The sequence below is a fragment of the Podarcis pityusensis genome (assembly GCF_964106645.2).
Source record: "Podarcis pityusensis genome assembly, chromosome: 1".
Taxonomy (NCBI): Eukaryota; Metazoa; Chordata; class Lepidosauria; order Squamata; family Lacertidae; genus Podarcis; species Podarcis pityusensis.
The window spans coordinates 24,658,762-24,677,105 of NC_138028.1; the positions used below are offsets into that span (position 1 = coordinate 24,658,762).

The 18,344-nt window shown below is 42.9% G+C and overlaps 1 protein-coding gene across 3 annotated transcripts in view; it reads left to right on the plus strand.

Moving 5' to 3' along the window:
* The window catches only part of GALC (galactosylceramidase), a 38,318-nt gene that overhangs the window by 4,744 nt on the left and 15,230 nt on the right, over window positions 1–18,344 (plus strand). For 2 of the 3 annotated variants that reach the window (XM_080974210.1, XM_080974208.1), the window contains exons 3-7: window positions 1,956–2,019; window positions 4,024–4,137; window positions 7,406–7,545; window positions 8,407–8,445; window positions 16,873–17,003. In XM_080974210.1, coding sequence (XP_080830336.1) covers window positions 4,044–4,137; window positions 7,406–7,545; window positions 8,407–8,445; window positions 16,873–17,003 — 404 coding nt within the window. In that variant the 5' untranslated portion in view covers window positions 1,956–2,019; window positions 4,024–4,043. Of the gene's footprint in view, window positions 1–1,955; window positions 2,020–4,023; window positions 4,138–7,405; window positions 7,546–8,406; window positions 8,446–11,272; window positions 11,401–16,872; window positions 17,004–18,344 lie in introns of all 3 variants that reach the window. The other variant, XM_080974209.1, reaches the window with a different exon arrangement.

The window sequence follows — 18,344 nt, forward strand, 5'->3', positions numbered from 1 at the left end:
CCATGACTTCCTCTCACCTCCCCGCTTTGTATTCTAATTTAGATCGTATTTCCAGCAAATCCTTCTAACCTTCTTTTCATTTACTTATTTTAACATTCAATAATGTATTTAACTTCAATAATGTATTTAACTTGGAGGAATCTAGCCACATCAGCAGGGAGTATTCGATCGAAATGGTCCAACACTGGACCTGAAGTCAGTCGAGGGGCCTCCAGTTCAGTCACTGTATCTAAATTGGCAGGGAGGTCACGGCGGAGCAACAGGACTTTCTCTGCAAAAAAGCTCGCGAATGCCTCACAGCTGTGGGTTGAATTTGTGCTTAAATTTGGTTGTCCTCCTAAGGACGTTATTGATCTAATTATTCTAAAAAGTTGTGCCGGGCGAGAGCTAGCGGATGCAATGGAAGCTGCAAAGTAAGATTTCTTAGCAGCTTTCATAGCCATCTCATAGGCTTTCATAAGCATCCTATAAGATGTTCTAGAGGCTCCGTCATGAGTCCGTCGCCATACCCGCTCTAGCCGTCTGAAATCCCGCTTCATTTTCCGGAGCTCCTCAGTAAACCAAGGGGCCCGGTTTCGACGGGGTCGCAGAGGGCGCTTAGGCGCGATCTCATCAATGGCTGCCAAGAGCCGGTTATTCCAGTCCTCAACAAGGTCATCTAATGAGTCACCAGGAGGAGCAGGGTCCCGCAAGGCTTGTTGGACTCTATCAGGATCCATCAGTTTTCGCGGATGAGCCCAAATAGGTTCGCCACCCGAGCAGGGGAGGAGCGGGAAGTCAATCTTGGCTTTCAGAGCGTAGTGATCAGACCATGGCATTTGAATCTCTTCCAAGAGGTTAAGACCTTTTTGGAGTTACTACGTGACACTGTTTACTATGTGAAGACAGCCGGCAAGTTTCAAATCCATGGGATATGGCTTTTTTTTTGCTTATTGATCCATTACTGGTGCTGGCTGGCTTCTTTGAGGGCTAACAGGATTTAACTGGAGCCAGGTCTCAGCCCTGCAAAGCATGAAGCAGCGTTGCAGGGGATTGGACTACAGGACCCTTGAGATTCCTTTCAACTCTACCGTTCTACGATTCTATGTTTGTGCTTCTGTGAATATTTTTTTTAACATATTGAAGGCAATTATTTTTTGTAATTGGGATTACTGTTCTTTGAGGGAATCTAATAAGCTGCAAAATAATTGACCTTGCAGAAGAAACTTCCTTGCAATATGCAAAATTTCACATAACAATAGAAAATATATACATAAATATAAAGAAAGAAAGATGGAATGAGATAAAATGGGCAAAAAATATTCTTCTGCTTTTGTTAATAAGGAATGCAATGATCCTGGCAAGGGCTCAGGGTAGTGTTGTGGGGTTCCTTTCAGCCTGGAGAAAGTACTGTGTGTTTCATAGCCTGTTTCCCGTTCCACTTAATTGTAGGAAGGTACAGTACATACAGCCAATATCACTGCCATGTTCTTTTCTCTTAATGGGATACAACTGTACGTGTCCCTGTAAAACAATTGCAGAAGAGCCACAGGGCTCATTTTTGCAGCACACAGACAGGGGAAAGGCTGATGAAAGGTGAAGGCATAATAGGCTTCTGTACCAAGCTGCTTTGTAAAGATGTATTAAAATCCCTTTCCCTAGTGCTGGTGTTGCTGGGCGACTAGTTCCATTAGCACTGCAGAACTGGTCCTCTGTGGGATATTGACTGCCAGCATCTCAAAGGCTCTGAAGCCTGACTTATGTGCATTGTATGCTTGCACAGCCACTGTTTTGGCATATCATGTGCAAACACAATCTCTGTTTTCAATCAAAGAGGTAATGATTGTTGAGCATCATAGTAGGTGATAAGTCAGTACCACAGTCTTGACTGCAAATTATTTCCTATTTACATGATGCACTGTGATCCATGAATAGCATAAATGTTAACACTGCTTCCTCTTCTTTTTCCCCTGAAGCCAAATTTTGCTGCTGCTTTACAAATCCTCAAAGTAGAGATTGGCGGAGATGCACAGTCCACAGGTATGAGCTGTTGAGGAAAGAGATTTAACCACAAAGCGTTGTAATAATGCTGTAATTATGGGTTAGTTAGTTCTAAACATTGTCAACCAAGTTGCTCACCACGAGCTTTGCATGATATACTGATTGTGCCTCTTTACTAGGTTCTGGAAAACTGATTCTGTTATGGTTAGAACAAAATACTCAATAGTGGAGATTTTTCTCAAGCCCCTTGATGTGGATATAATTGCCCTTCCCCGGAGTTATGTTGATAATTTGATAAGCAGGGTGGGTGTAGTACCCCCACAGCTGATCTGTGTACCTGTGTTTTTGGGGGGTGTGAGAGTGTGTGGATTCACATGAACAAGCAGGCAGAGGGCCCTCTTGGTAATGGCACCCACCCTGTGGAACACCCTTTCATCAGATGTCAAACAGATAAATAACTATTTGACTTTTAGAAGACATCTGAAGGCAGGGAAATTTTTAATGGTTGATGCTTTATTGCATTTTTAATATTTTGTTAGGAGCCACCCCTAGTGGCTGGGGCGACCCAGTCAGATGGGTGGCACATTATTATTATTATCATTAATATTATTAAGATTGTTGTGTGTATTGCTTTTTGTTTTTGCAGGGTAGAGGGAACTGTTGTCTAGTGGGTTCCATATTAAGTTTGCGAATATCTCCTGAAAATGGGATGTCCTCTTGCTATAAGCATCTTTACTTTGCCGTAAATCCATTGATTTCATTAGCACTTATTTCCACGTAAGCTTATCAAGGTGCTGTTAAATGGGTTGTTGAACCACAATGCCTATCAGCCCCTGGAAGCATGGCCAATGGCCAGGGATGGTGGGAATTGTAGTTCAGCAGCATCTAGAGGGCCAAAGGTGACCCACACCTACAATGAGAGACAAGGGTGAGATCAGCATGTTCAGGGGACCTTCATTGTGGGAGATGCTGAGGTGACCTGTGAGTTTGTTTATTTGTTTGTTCCTAGAGAAGAGGTGGGAAGCTGAGAGGTGTTGTGTGGGGAGGTGTGTTAAGAGAAAGGGATACCTTCACCTCCCAGTTACTGTACTGGTATCAACAAAGATCAGTGTTTTATTGAGTCGTATTTATGGTTTTATTGCATATTTTGGTTTTTTTATTTGCTGTATACTACTTAGAGGTATTTTATATATTAGGTGGCATAGATATGGTCTTAAGAATATTATTATTGCTATATACGTAGCTGGAGGATGTTGAGGTTGACAGATGTAGCTATTAAGAATAGTTGTTGTTTTTGTCCATGGAGTTTTCTTGGCAGGGATACTGGATAGTTAGAATGGTGTTATTATTGTTCCATATTACATGAAGTTCTCAATCTAATGCAACTGGACATAGATCATAAACAGATAATAGTTCGCCTTGTAAATGAGGCATGGATATCCTGGGCTGGCAAAGCACTGCATAAGCTGGATGGTACAGCTGATTTATATTTAGAACATTTAATTAGCATTGTTTTTCATTAGCATTATTTCAATGCAGAGTCATGAGTGGGTGAATGCCAAATGTCAGCTTATTATATCTTTGGACTTTATCAAAAATGGTTTCTATGATTTATGAAGAACCCCGCAACATAACATGGCGCCATCTGGGCACCACATTTCATCTACATTTCAGATTTTAGTATTTTTTGCCATCCTGTTTCATGTGCTTGTGATTCTCCAGCAGATAAGCCTCAGAATAACCTGACTTAAAGTATAGCTTTCCACTCAGTAAGTTCTTACAACCTGTGATTACAGGATAGGCATTGGAATGTCTATAGACGATCAGGTTTCTTAATGTAGGTGTATAAGTACAGAGAACTGCATTTGTTGTTAATCTCCTTCTTCCCTTGATGCTATCCAGGGTGCTAAAATTGGTGTAAGAATAACATTGCATGTCCAGTTTCATGATATACATATAGTTTACACGTGTTGAGAAATGTATTAGATGTAGCAAAGGATGTGTAACACATTGCTGAGCTACAATTTTGTTTTCCTTCTGTAGATGGAACTGAACCATCCCACATGCACTATGAAGATGATGAAAATTATTTCCGGGGCTATGAATGGTGGCTGATGAAAGAAGCTAAAAAGAGAAACCCTAATATTAAATTGATTGGTAAGACCTGCAGACCTGTAAGGTGTGACGTTTTGTCCTTCTTACCCTGTAATTTGAGAGTACCTTTGTGATTCATTTTAAACCATTCTGTTCCAATGTAACGTGCAGCATGCTTTAAATAATATTGATTTACTCAGCTTGGAGTGTGTGTGTTGTGTGTGAGAGAGAGGCTGGGTTTGCACAACTTTGCAAGCCCAAACTGTGGCTTACCAGGACCATATGAATTTGCAAGCTCTCAGAGGGGAGCTGATGCTTTTCAGGCCTATGCTGTCCTGAAGTTAGCCAGTGTTTGGCTTTGCATGTCATTCAAACCCAGGCTGGTGGTTATTCTCTTTACTCACTAGCTATGAGCTGCTACCAAGAAAAAAACCATAGGTGGTGGCGGGGGGTGGGGGTGGGGGTGGAGAGAAAAGAAGGCATCCTCTGCTGTTGTTACTGCTTATATAGGAATGAGTTGGTGGACAGATGGAGCGATTTTGACCTGTCAGGCTTTATTTATTAATTCCTTTAAAAAAGAAAGAAGCCTTTTACATAATGATTAAACTGTAAACATTTTGCTTCTCCCCAAATACCCCCCTTCACTAAAAATTTGGTTTTGGTCAGCACCCCATGATTAACACACACTTAAGGGATTTTGTAGTTTGAATCCCCCGCACCATTTCCAGATCATTTCTGTTATAGAAACGTATAATAAAATGCTCTTAAATTTGAAACGGAAGATTTGGGGATGTATTGTGATGGGAGCATAGGGTTAAGAGAACATTATGATTTTCATATAAAAACTCCAATATACCACATGCTTTGATACCAAAATTACCATTGCAATTGATAAGGAAACCTTATTGAATAAATTCAGCCTGTTTGTGAAAATACAATATGCAGGAACCTGTAACACTTCAGGAAAATTAAATTGTGATGTTGGTTGGAGACTGAGGCGAAGCCACAGGAACAAGCAGTGCATTGTATAGTCTCTTATAGGGTGTCCCAAAGAAAATCAGCATAACCTGGAAGGCTGACAACAAATGAGGAAGACTAGATGCCTGGAGCTGTTGTTTGCCTCTTTTGATAGCCTTCTACTCATAATGTCACAAATGCCTTCCCATGACAGAGTTAGGCAACACATATTTCCCATGCATTGTAGTATCTTCCTCTTTTAGGAGTGCCCGTTGCAACGGCATGCTGCCTCACCTTCCTGTTTTGGCATTTCTTTGCCCACACAATCAACATGTCATTTCCTGAGTGCTTGATTTGTTTTTCCCACTCTGTAGATGTTTCATGGAAAATACATTGGTTCTGAGAATGTGCACACTCAGAATATGAAGGAAGCCCAGGACCAGCCCGAAGCAGTGCTGGTCACCTGACTGTAATTGTTCCTTCTGATAACTCCATGAGGTGTACCACTGGGTGAAAAGCACTGTTCTGTGGCATACAGTAAAGGAGGGCCTGATAGCAAAAAGAGTGCAGTTTGGACTGGCTGAGCCTTTGAGTGTTTGTTGGTTGCACCGTTTCTCCGCAGGCACTTAAGCCCACAGCTTTGCCGGAGGAAGAGAGGGAAGGCCCAGTAGCGGGGGGTATTGTTTGTCGGCACACATTTCTGGAGAGAATGAAAAGAGAATTTATAGTTATATTTGTGGGGTACCGTGGAAATACTGAATCAAAACGTACCAACGAAAGAAAATTGATGTTTAGTGCTGCCTGATCGCCAAACCATGGTTTGGTTAGTTACCTGGGCATGTGTGCTTCTCTTCTCCCCTCTACCTCATCTCTCATGTGGACATGCCCTAAGAGCCAATAGTTATTAACAATAGTGCAGATACAGTGGTACCTCTGGATGCAAACGGGAGCCCCGTTCGCATCCAGAAGCGAACGCAACCCGTGTCCGCGCGTCTGCACGTGCGTGGGTTGCGATTTGCTGCTTTCGCGCATGTGCATGACGTCATTTTGACCGTCTGCGCATGTGCGAGTGGCGAAACCCAGAAGTAACGCACTCCGTTAGTTCCGGGTCGCCGCAGTGTGCACCCCGAAAATACTTATCCCGAAGCTACTTCAACCCAAGATACAACTGTATTCTAGTTAGCCCAAACCAGTTTCCCTACCTGCTTCTAGCCATGATTGTTAGACTGGGCTTGGCATTAGCATCCCCATAAATGTAACTTGCTTTTTAATCTCCTTGGTTGCCAGCCAGACAGCAGGCTAAACTCAGGGGGCTGGTACTGGTGTTATTATTAATTATAATAACTGGTGTTATTATTAATTAAATAATATAATTAATTATATTATTATTATTAATTTCTACCCCACGCATCTGGCTGGGTTTCCCCAGCCACTCTGGGCAGCTTTCAACAGAACATTAAAAACAGAATAAAACTTCAAACATTAAAAACTTCCCTGAACAGGGCTGCCTTTGAAAAGTCGGATAGTTGCTTATTTCCTTGACATCTTCTGGGAGGGCGTTCCACAGAGCGGACGCCACTACTGAGAAGACCCTCTGCCTGGTTCCCTGTAACATCACTTCTTGAATGAGGGAACTGCCAGAAGGCCCTCGGTGCTGGACCTCAGTGTCTGGACTGAACGTTGGGGGTGGAGATGCTCCTTCAGAGATCTTTGTTCCAATCTTTCTCTGTTTTGAATGTTTTTATTAATGCAGTAATTGATCGTTAATTGCTTGGGGGTGGTTCATGGGGAGCTATTCATAAAGGAAATACAGTGGTACCTCAGGTTACAGACGCTTCAGGTTACATACGCTTCAGGTTACAGACTCCGCTAACCCAGAAATAGTACCTCGGGTTAAGAACTTTGCTTCAGGATGAGAACAGAAATTGTGCTCCGGCGGCGCAGCAGCAGCAGGAGGCCCCATTAGCTAAAGTGGTGCTTTAGGTTAAGAACAGTTTCAGGTTAAGAACGGACCTCTGCAACGAATTAAGTACTTAACACGAGGTACCACTGTAAAATAATAAATAATGACAGCAAGCTCTGAAATTGAAAATTTAGGGGGGGAAGTGCCTCTTCAAGATGGTAGGTATTATGCTCCCATGGCCAAAGAAGTAGGAAGCTTTCTGTATAATTTCTAAAAACCAGAACTGAGTGGTGCCTCACTGGTTTCAAGAGCAAAGAAATGTGTGGATTGTTCTGTAGTGTGAGCACACCCACAATGCCTCTCCTGCAGGGTAGGTTGAAGTTTGAACTGTCCTATTTTGAGAATAGGGGCTGTGTGCTAAGCTTTTCCGTTGTATTAATTTTATGCTTGTTTTTTTCCTTCTCTTTACAGGGTTGCCCTGGGCTTTTCCAGGATGGGTTGGGAGGGGTGAGAACTGGCCCTATGATTATCCGGATGTCACTGCTTATTATATTGTGTCCTGGATTATAGGCGCTAAAAGATTTCATGATTTGGACATTGACTACATTGGGGTTAGTAAAGGAATTCCTCTTTAAATACTTTTGAACATGATTCATGTTAGAGATTCCAAAGTCATCTAATACAAGTCTGCTTCGACCATTTTCCTGAAAAAAATCCACTGGGTTACTTCACACCCCTCCCCTCAATTATTAAAATACTGTAATGATTAGGAAACATTGGTGCGCACACTTTAGGCTTATGAGATTTGCCTTGTTTTTTTGTCCTAGAACCTCAAGATCCACCAGTCAGAGCCTGGTACAAAAGACATACGTTTCCTTTGTGTACACATTTATACACAAACACACCCATCCTTTTTCCTACCTGTAACACTTGGAGAAGGTGCTGCAATTAAACAATTCTGAGCCCAGGCATTTGTTTTTACTATCAGAACTGCATTGAACTTAAGTTCCTTCCGTCCACCCCACCCCAATTTTCAGTCCTCCTTCTCCTGCTTTCCTCATTTCTGTTGTTGTTGTTGTTGAACAGTTGGTAGTCAGAATTTGTTGCTCATCTACTTTTAATCACCCAGAGATTTACTAGTAGAGATTGCAGATCTTCCTTTAGGCCATCCACCACTGCCTGCCTTTCGTATCTGTGTGCATTATTACCACACGTTGGGCCAGGACAGAGAGCGTAGCTTCCAGTGCAGATCCTTAAGTCTGGACAGTTTCTTCTGCAGTATATCATACCTAGAGAAACCAGAGGCTTCATAAGTACTAGGAGCAAAACCTTAACCTGGTTCATGTGTAGCGCCTTTTGCCCTTCACGCTTAAGGTCAGCAAGCTCAGGCAGGGCATGCCAGGAATTGGATTTGAGTGTGTCTTCTCTTACCTTTGTATCACTTCTATTTTTTTTTATTTTGGTATTTTTAGATCTGGAATGAACGGTCTTTTAGCAGCAAATATATCAAGGTAGGTCAACTGATCAATTGACATCCATTTTTTAAATAATGCATTCTTAGCATGTATAACATCGAACTTCTAGCAGAATTCATCTAAGTTGTTGTACTAGTGCAACAGGATCTCTCCCTATGCATCCTCTCCCAATTTTGCTTGGACACATCAGAACAGCACAGCTGGTGTGTCTGTGTGTGCGTCTATGTGTGGAGAAGAGGGCAGAATGTCTGCACTGAAGCTTACCTTTATCAGCTTACCTACAGTTCTAGCCTTTTTTGTTTTTGTTCTGTTGCTAACGAGTGGCAAAGCTTCCTAAGGCAGTTTTAATGGATAAAGATGCATAGAAAATGGCTGCAATCCAAACATGCCCAGCTGATGCCTCTCAAATGCTTTGGACTACAATTCCCATAATCCCTGGCTGCTGGCCATGTTGATTGGAGCTGATGGGAATTGTACTCCAATACATCGAGAGGATGTCCTCTTGGGGAACACTGGGCTAGAGGGTCTCTAGATTCTCAGTGTTGGTTTTATTTTTTCTTCAGTGTCTGGCTGATACTATTGTTAACCATAGTCTTCAGTTAACCATAGTCTCCCATTCCCCCTGAACTGGGAAACAAGCCACGGTTTCGTGGAAACAAGCCATGAAACCATGGTTTAAACCTACTTGCTCAGCTGTTGCATACAATGCATAGTGTTTATTGACTAAGAGTGTCTTGCTATGCACGACAAATTTAAATGAACCCTATTTTTGAAGACATGAAATGCTACTACTGTTATAATGTAGAAGGGATATGTTAAAAGTGTATATTTTGTGTGGATATCTGGTAGAAAGGGACTGCAGTGAAAGCTGTAAGTGACTGAATGCACACATGCCCGACCTGAACTGCGCTAGGAAAACTAGCATGGTTTAATTTGTCATTTACAGATGTGTCTCTTAAGCTAACTTGTCTCACTGCTACAGATGTATCTTTTAGTGAATATTCCTCCATTTCTGTGAAGTAAGGTTTGTCAGCACTAATAGGCCAAGAACTGAAAGGTGGGAGGAACCACTTACTCTCCAGACATTGTGGACTATAAATCCCATCAGTTCTGACCATGACCCAATGCCCGTGCTAGCTGGGGCTGTTGGGAGCTGGAGTCCAAGAGTATCTGGAGGGCCACTGGCTGCCCAACCTTGTTTTATATCCGACATAGTGCCCTCCAAGACAACCCCATGTCTACTCAAAAATAAGTTCCATTGACTTCAGTGGAGCTTATTCCCTGGGAAGTATATAGGATGACAGTCTTATAGCAATGAAAAATGTTTTCTCTTTCTGATGTTATCAACTTACCCTCTTTTTAAAAACATTCATGGGATGCACTTTAGTTAAAGTTCAATTACAGTCAGTTACTAAGATGTGGCGGTATTATTAGTCCGCTTTATTAAATGTAGGATAATGGACATAATTCATGGGAAGTCTTATCTGTATGAGACAGAAATATTTCTTGAAGATTATCATCTTTTCTGTATGTGTAGAGTGGTTTATGTTGTATGAATGATTTCTGCATTGCATAAAAAGGGGAGATTGCAAGATTAACAATGAAGGAAATAATAGGGGTTTAAAAATGGAATTTTTTACTGATTCAGGCCAGATCATCTTCTCCCTCCCCTCCCCTTGTGAAGACCAAATTTGGCAGGGGGGGGGGCTGCTCACCTCTCAGTCACCTGACATCACAATGATGTCAGTTACCCCTTCCACTCTGCACCATTTGGAATCATACAATGCAGGCAAATTCACAGCCCACGAAGTACCTTTCAAAGCACTACTCAAGACCTGACAATTGACTGATTGTCTGGTCTTGTGAAGTCTATTGCAAAGCATTCTGCAAGACCCCATGACGGAGCGCTTTGTAGATGGTTTTGCAGACACCACATATTGGCAGCCCCTGGAAACCTATTTCAGCTGAGCAAGGTGTTTCCTTTCATCTGTGGGGCAGGTAGATGTGGCCAAATGGGGAGACCTGGTGGGCCTAATCAGGTCTGTGGGTTGGAGGTTTCGCACCCCTGTTTTAAAACATGGTATTAGAAGCTGGCTGCTAAGTGAATGTAGGATGGAGTTCTCAAACACTTAATTGACTTCTGAGTTCAGCGTGTCATGCCTGTTTAATGATAAGAATGGAGAGCTGCCAAGGATTTTCAAATCTCCAGCGTTTCTGCTTTCTCGGTCATTAACAATTCAGTTATTTTATTTTAGAATTCTTACATTATTTAAATTGGATGATGAGGTGCCTTAATGGGTGAGATTCAACAAATGAGTCCCGTCTATTTGTTCAATGGGGTTTCCCTGCTCTCTGTGCATGTCCTGAAATTGGCTTGGGAGAACATCCAGAACAGTGTGTTGGAGGTGGCAGGTGTATCACCAGATGTACGGGAGTTAGCTGTGCCTGATAGGTGGCTAAAAAAGTGAATCTGTACACCTGCCAAGGCACTCCCTTCAAGTTGCAGCCCTGGAAGTCCTTGTTTTAACAACAGGTTCCAGGATTAAGAACTGGTAATACATGAATAACCTGGGGAAGTGGGAGCTTTGGAGCACAATTTAAAGCAGTAGTTATCCAAATGTTGAAAGTACATTTCATGTACATATCAGAAAGGGGCCAGGAAGAGAGAAAGCTGTCAGGTAAGGGTGTTCAGGATTCCATTTGAGAACTGTGACACTCGGGCAGATTAACTGTGTGTGTAGAAGCCCAGCTCTTCCATCATTTCACAGCCCTCGCACTTTAATTTGATCTGTTAAGATAATGTCACACTCTCTCCATTGCTGAAAACTGTGTTATCTGTCAAGTAATGCTATCTGTTATCAAGGTACTCCGCAAAACCATGGACAGAGTGGGTTTAAGGAAGGTTGGCATCATTGCTGCGGATGGTGAATGGGACATTGCAAATGAAATGCTAGTTGATCCCTATCTTAATGACTCGGTTGAGATAGTAGGGTAAGTGTGGAAGCCTTGGGTAAATATAATAATAATTTTATTATTTATACCCCACCTATCTGGTGATGGTGATTCCTTTGTGCCTTTGATCACAGTTCCATATGAACTGAAGAAAGTTTGGATCCACGTTTGACCATTAACTGAAGGAAATTTGGATCCAAGCTTGGCCATTTCTGCATCTCATACTTGAGCATAAAGTCCTTACTGCATGGGGCTATGCTGCCCCTTTTGCCACCTCTGCTCCTGTGCTTGACGTTGTGCATTTAGTGCAACCTGTCTAGTGTCTCTCTGCTGCTGCTTATTTTGGTGTCTGCATCCTTTTTTATATATCTTCTACAGTCTTTTCAGTGGTGGTAGTGTGGTTTTGGAATACTCTCATTGTAGAAATCCTTCAGGCTCCCTCTCTGACCTTTCTTTTCTCTGAGCTGAAAACTTCGCTTTCAACATGGTTTTAATATTTAAAGCAGTAATATTTTACTGCTTTACTGTATTGTTGCTGTATTGTTACTCTTTTCAGATTTCCTGATTTTTAATTTCATTTAATGTGTGACTTTCCCTTGTTACATATGTATTCCCTTGTTACATATGTGTTCCATATTTCTTAGCTGTGAAATTCTTCTAGATGCTCCATGGGAGGAGGAGCAGGGTATCCATTTCCTACATTTATTTATTAATCAAATTTGTACCCAGCCCTTCCTCCTGAAGAAACCTAGGAACCTAGCAAACAACATGCCGTGAAACACTTTAAAAACACCTTTAAAGAACTCCCATTCAAAGCTGAACTCAAAGGCATTTTGAAAGAGGAAGGTCTTCAGTAGGTGCTGAAAAAGACAACACCTGTTTAATATTCAAATTCATGTCATATACAGAAAATTTATGGCCATTTGGACATTACTAGTGACAGTCTACGCTTAAGATGCCTTTCCAACATGGAAATCCTCGTTTTAAAAAAGGATCGCCCAATATATTGACACATGTTCAGACACTGTCGCCCTTGGGTTTGTGATATTTGCTATGTTTGTAAAATAAGCTTATGGAAGTGCCATAATTCCCTCTGTTTCTGATATTTGGGTATGAACACAATTGTTAGGTAGCCTAAACAACCCAACCCACGCATAAGAGGGAGGTATCAGCAGGTTTGTGGAGGAACACTATAATCTGCTGAAGTAGTAAGCAAGAACCTTAAGGAATACGCTGGGGATAACCCCACAAAGCAGCACAGTGGCAGTGGTGGAGCTAGCAGCTCGGGCACCCAGAGCAGCGCACATGCTGTGCACCCGGGGGTAGGGCGATTGTGCCCAGGGCATTGCGGCCTGGCCGGGGTGTGTGTGTGATTGGCACAGCCGCGATCGCCCCTGCCTCCCTGCCCCCCCCCACGCCCCTGCACAGTGACCACTGAGCATGCTCTGTGGAATACACAACAGTATTTTACGGCAGCTCTTACTTTTGCATTTTTAAAAGCCATGTATATCTCTTGGGAGGAAATTAGAGAAATAAAAGTTCCTCTTCTGATGTACCCCTTAAGTAGGGGGCAAGCACTATTCTGAACGCGCTCACTAGGGGGCAAGCATCATTGAACTAAGTGAGGCTACATAGGGCTGGATCATAAATCTGTTTTGTGAAGGCTAATTAACCAGTAAGCAAAAGCTACCCCTTTTAGCCAAACAAAAGAGTTATTTTAATTAGGGGATATTTATAGTAGTTCGGAAGAGGCTGGCTCCTCCTAATGGTGTCTTCATGCACCTGAATTTTGAAGATGATGAGGATAATAATAATAATAATAATAATAATAATAGTAAATATACTATCCTTCATCTGTAGATCTCAGGGAGGTTCACAACAAATTTGGGGCACTAATCAGGGCCATTGGTTTTCATATTACCTGTTCTGCAGAGTTGTCTAATGTTACTAAATTGCCACAGCAACAATTAACTCTCTGCTGACTAATTTAAAAGCAATTCAGCTGGTAGTCACATTTGACCCAATTGTGGATTCATTCAACAGGATTAATAATCTAGTTAGGTACACACACACACACACACACACACACACACACACACACAGAGTCAGCCCTCAGAAGAACTTAAGGATTTTCAAAATGATAACTTGCCATGGAATAACTTTTCTGATTGAAAAATGGTAGTCAGGCATCATAGGCAAGAGCACCTCAAGGCTTATACTAGGATGTGATTAGTGGCAGGCACTGTGTGTGGAATGATGCTGCTCACCTGACTTTGTTCTAGCTGAGTCACAGCTGCCTAAAGGGACAAGAAGGGGTGTTGTGGTGTTGAGGTTGGTGTGGTGCAAATGTGGTGGCGGAACCAGGCTAGTGCTCTTGCTCACATGTTTGCAATGCACTGATCTTTCCTCTGCCTCTCCATTCCAGTATGCAACAGCAACTCAGCTGGAGGGAGGTCAGGTGAGCAGCGGAGCCTCAACCCACAGCCTGCTACTGGGTGGTGGAAAAGATTGCCATGGATCACGTCTTGCTTTTCTGAAAATGCTCACTTAGGCCTCAGAGTAACCTTGTAGCTATGCAGATAGGCTTCCAAAAACTAGTCTCATCCAAAGTCCTCCTAACCTTGTTATTGAACAGGTTGTATATTGAAGCTTGTTCACGATAGGTAAACTGATACTATAACCATTTTAAAAAATGACATGCCTACTCCTAGGACCTTTGCTGTTAATTGTACGAGGAAATCAGGATTCTTAAATGCACCAGATTTTAGTGTCTTGCCTGTAGTTTCACAGTCTGGCTCAGTAAACTCCACCTGCGTTTTGTTTTACATTGAGACAAACTCTGAAAACTCCCAGTATCTTTCCTTTACAAAAGGCGTCAGTGGGGAGCCGTGATCTGGATTGTGATGAGGAGCAAGGGGCGGGGGGATGGTTAAGCCATTACATAAGTACATGACAGTGGGCAAGCTGGTTGAAAAAATACACTCTTGACTTCCCTGTTATTTACATAGTGTAGGAAGCTGCCTTATGAGTCAGACCATTGGTCCATCTAGCTGAGTGTTGTCTATGCTGACTGACAGCAGCTCTGCATGGTTTCAGGCATCTTCCCTCCTAGCCTTACCTGGAGATGCTGAGGATTCATCCTGGGACCATCTGCATGCAAATCGGGTGCTCTAGCCACTGAGCCTTTCCCCCTCCCTTCAGATTCTTCTGTTGCTGTTCAGAGAGACAACCTAGTAGAACGTTAGTGGTGTTTGAAAATAGAAATGTCCTCTGTTTGCCACCGCAGTGATGTTGCCTTGGGAGCCAAGTCTGTGTCTTGCCGCAAGTTCACCATGGAGTGAATGAATGAGTTGTGAATGAATGAGTTGTGAATGAATGAATGAGAATTGAAAATGGGTTTGCGCTTTAGTCGGGAGAGAATTTGCTTTTGTCCCCAAAGCCATTGCAGTAACTGGCTTAAGCATAGAGGACTCTGGTTGGGCTCCATAGAGTTTGTTCAGGAGGTTAGCAACTTGAATTGTATAAATTCTGCTTGTGATAGTCACTTCTAGCATAAACGTTTGTGTGTGCAGTAGGTGTTGAATTGGCCCTGTGTGTCCAGGAGACATCCCTATTGATCTTTTCTCTACTCCATAACTTTACTTGCTTGCAAGAAATAAAAATAAAGTTTCTTCCCAATTTGGAAGGAAGAGATGGAGGTGTCCTGGCTTGCCCAGCCTCTGCACCCATTGGTAGTTGCTTGGTTAGAGTATCAGCGAGGTGCAGAGGAAGAGCAATACTTTGCATAACCCCAGCTCTAAACTTTTGGAGGTGGAACTTGTTTTCATGTTCCCACTTCTCCCCCTTACTCCAAACGAAAAAGTTCAGAGGAGCAGATTTTCTTCTGACTTCTGACCATGTGCCGCATTTCAGAGAAGCTGTTGGACCCTGTCCTTTGGAGGAGTGGGGTCCTGCCAACAACGAATGCTTAGCTCCGCTGGTAAGGCCAGCCAAAATGTATTGACCCCTGACAAAGTTAGGTATGAATTTGAATTCTTTGTCTTGGTCCAACTGGAGGTTGGTTCCATTTACAATATTGGGAGTAATCTATGAGGTGCCATCCAAATATGTACTAATCCTACTTTTGCAGAAAACTAGTTGTATTTGTGGAAGGAAGTAGATAACGATGAATGCTCTTAAGATGGTTGGAAGGTGCCTTGTATGCCTCCTTCCCTCAACTCTGCTTTCCTTTGGACCATATCAGTGAGACCGAGAAGGGGATATTTGTCATCTGGGTAGCCCAGGTGCACTGCATGCACACTGCCCAGGCTTGCATCCCAGGAGGTCACTTTGGTTCTGCTAATGCAGCGGTTGACTTCACCCCTGGAGGTGCACTCCATTGTCTTTCAAGACAGACAGATGCTAGCAACCATAGTAGCTCTTTTGTATAACAGCTAAGTTATTTTGAAGACCTTTTGTTTCAATGAGGTTTATGGGTCTATTGCAGGTGTTGTTGTTGTTTTAAGCTGCAAATCTTTTGAAAGAGGTATCAGTGTCTTTGCTGCAGCAGAATAACATCGCCACTTTGTTTCCCCTTGCATGTGTTCACGGGATGTCGTAGTTAGTCACTGAGCCTCTTGGGCTTGCTGATCAGCGGTTCAAATCCCCACGATGGGGTGAGCTCCCATTGCTCTGTCACAGCTTCTGCCAACCTAGCAGTTCAAAAGCACACTAGTAGCTGCGGCTACTAGTAGGTACTGCTGCAGCGGGAAGGTAAACAGCGTTTCCATGCACTCTGGCTTCCATCACTGTTCCGTTGCGCCAGAAGCGGTTTAGTCATGCTGGCCACATGACTCAGAAAGCTGTCTGTGAACAAACGCCGGCTCCCTTGGCCTGAAGGGGAATACCCCATAGCCACCTCATAGTCGCCTTTGACTGGACTTAACCATCCAGGGGTCCTTTACCTTTACCATGTTGGTCACCTGGGCTGTACATAAAGGTCTCCCGTGAGCTTTGTTTAATAGTGATATCTTACAGTCTGTTTATACCAATTCAATCCATCTTTGGTGAAGTTCTTGTCTGCAGTTTTTGAAACTCTACCATTTGTGCAGATGTCTCTCAGTGAGGTGAGGTACAGGTGATAAAATCTTGGCGCAGAATAAGAAAGCTGTAATTTGTGTCTTCTCCCACTGCTTGCTGATTCTTCTTAAAACCCAGCTTAAAGTAACATTGGCACACACATTGAAGCTTACACTTTAGAAGCTGCTCATATCCTGTGTCAGGGCTATTGCACAGAGAGACGGTTGACTTTGTTGATTATGTCTATCAATGGATGTGAATGAGAGCAGGGTCCTTTCTCTTGCTTCCCAAGATCAAATCTGAGAGCAGACTTTCAATTCCTGTTTAATACTCTAGCCTTCACCAGAGTGAAGCACATAATATGCCTGCTGTGTACCAAAAGAAGCACGGCAGCCTTGTGTGGGAAAACGCTGTGTGTGGGAATACTACCTTTTCATCTCTTTATTTTCCAAGCTTTTAAGATACACTTTGGATAAACAAGAGCTGCAGCGGGTGAGGATCATAGCCAGCGATAACCTCTGGGAGCCAATTTCCTTTTTCATGCTGGTTGACTCTGAGCTACGTGAAGCAGTCGATATCATTGGGTAGGACATCTCTTCAAAGCTGATTTTTTCCACCCATAATCCCTTCTGAAAAATTCTGGCAAATGATGGGAAACAGCAACTTTGGAAAAACTTTCTGGAATATCAGCATAGCAGTTACAAAATTTTGGCCACATGCCTCTTTAGCTGCAATCCTGTATGCCAAGGGGAGCATGCGTTGTGCCCATCAGATGTTGGAATGCAACTCTCACCAGCCTCAGCCAACTTGGCGGTGGTCATGGCTCATGGGAGCTGTAGTCTCAATAGCATCTGCAGGGCAGCATGTTGGCTACCCCTGCCATACACATGGATCTGGGAGGATGACCCATTGTTGCAAAGATGGACTGACCTCTGATGGACTGATGGACTGACCTCCATAGGATACTTTCAGGGATACTGAACTATACACACACGTTGATGTAATTGGAACATGACAACCCTCTCCTTTTTCCTTTGCTCTGGGAAAAGGGGAGAGGAGAATTTGAGCAGAGAAGTGCCTCATTTCTTCAAATCATGCCACCCACTTCCCCAAGCTGTTCCCCCTCCTTCCAAGATTCCAAATATGCTTGTAAGTCTAGATATACATTTGGTACTCTGGTGAAGAAAGTCTTTGCTCAAAATCACATCCTCCCAAAGCTGTTTTCTTTGGACAGTAGAGAGACCTGTCAGGCTCTACTTTCATGCAATTGACTGTAATTCATAGCGGTAGGTCTCCTTAGTTCTGGTTGTTCCCTTTTGGTAGAGTGAATGGTTGCCATGTAGATCTGATTTGATCAGCCTGACCAATCCATGTGGTGACATTAGCTCTTCAGTGAGTAAAATTTGCCTTGTGTATCTTTTTGAAACTGGTGATTGTGGAGATGGACTATATTCATTTAAGATCTGAATCGTTTGTGTGAGTTGTGGGAGGTAAATTGGTGTGATTTAGGTTAAAACGATAAGATAACTCTAGTTCAAGATTTCAGAAGATAGAAAGTTCTTAGGGGTAGCTGCATGTTTCAGTACTTCCATGTTTCAAAATCAACTTGGCATGCCCAGAGTGAGGCAGGGTTCCTGTTTTGAGAAACAAGAACCCCAATCCCTGCTATGTGGCACTATAGTCCTTAAGGTCTTTGACTTTGGGTCAAGAATGGCGGCTGAGAGTTAGTAAACCCATGCAGTTTATATTCTGCCTCTGCTGTGAGCCCACCAGAGGCCGAGAGAGAGAGAATGGAGACAGTGATAATGACTTATTTTGCAGGGTTTTTGCAAAGATGGATGAGAAAGTATACAAAGCTCTTTTGAGTGTCCAGAGTGCTATGTAGATGCTAAGTATTTATTTTTTTCCCTTCCAAGTTTTGAGAT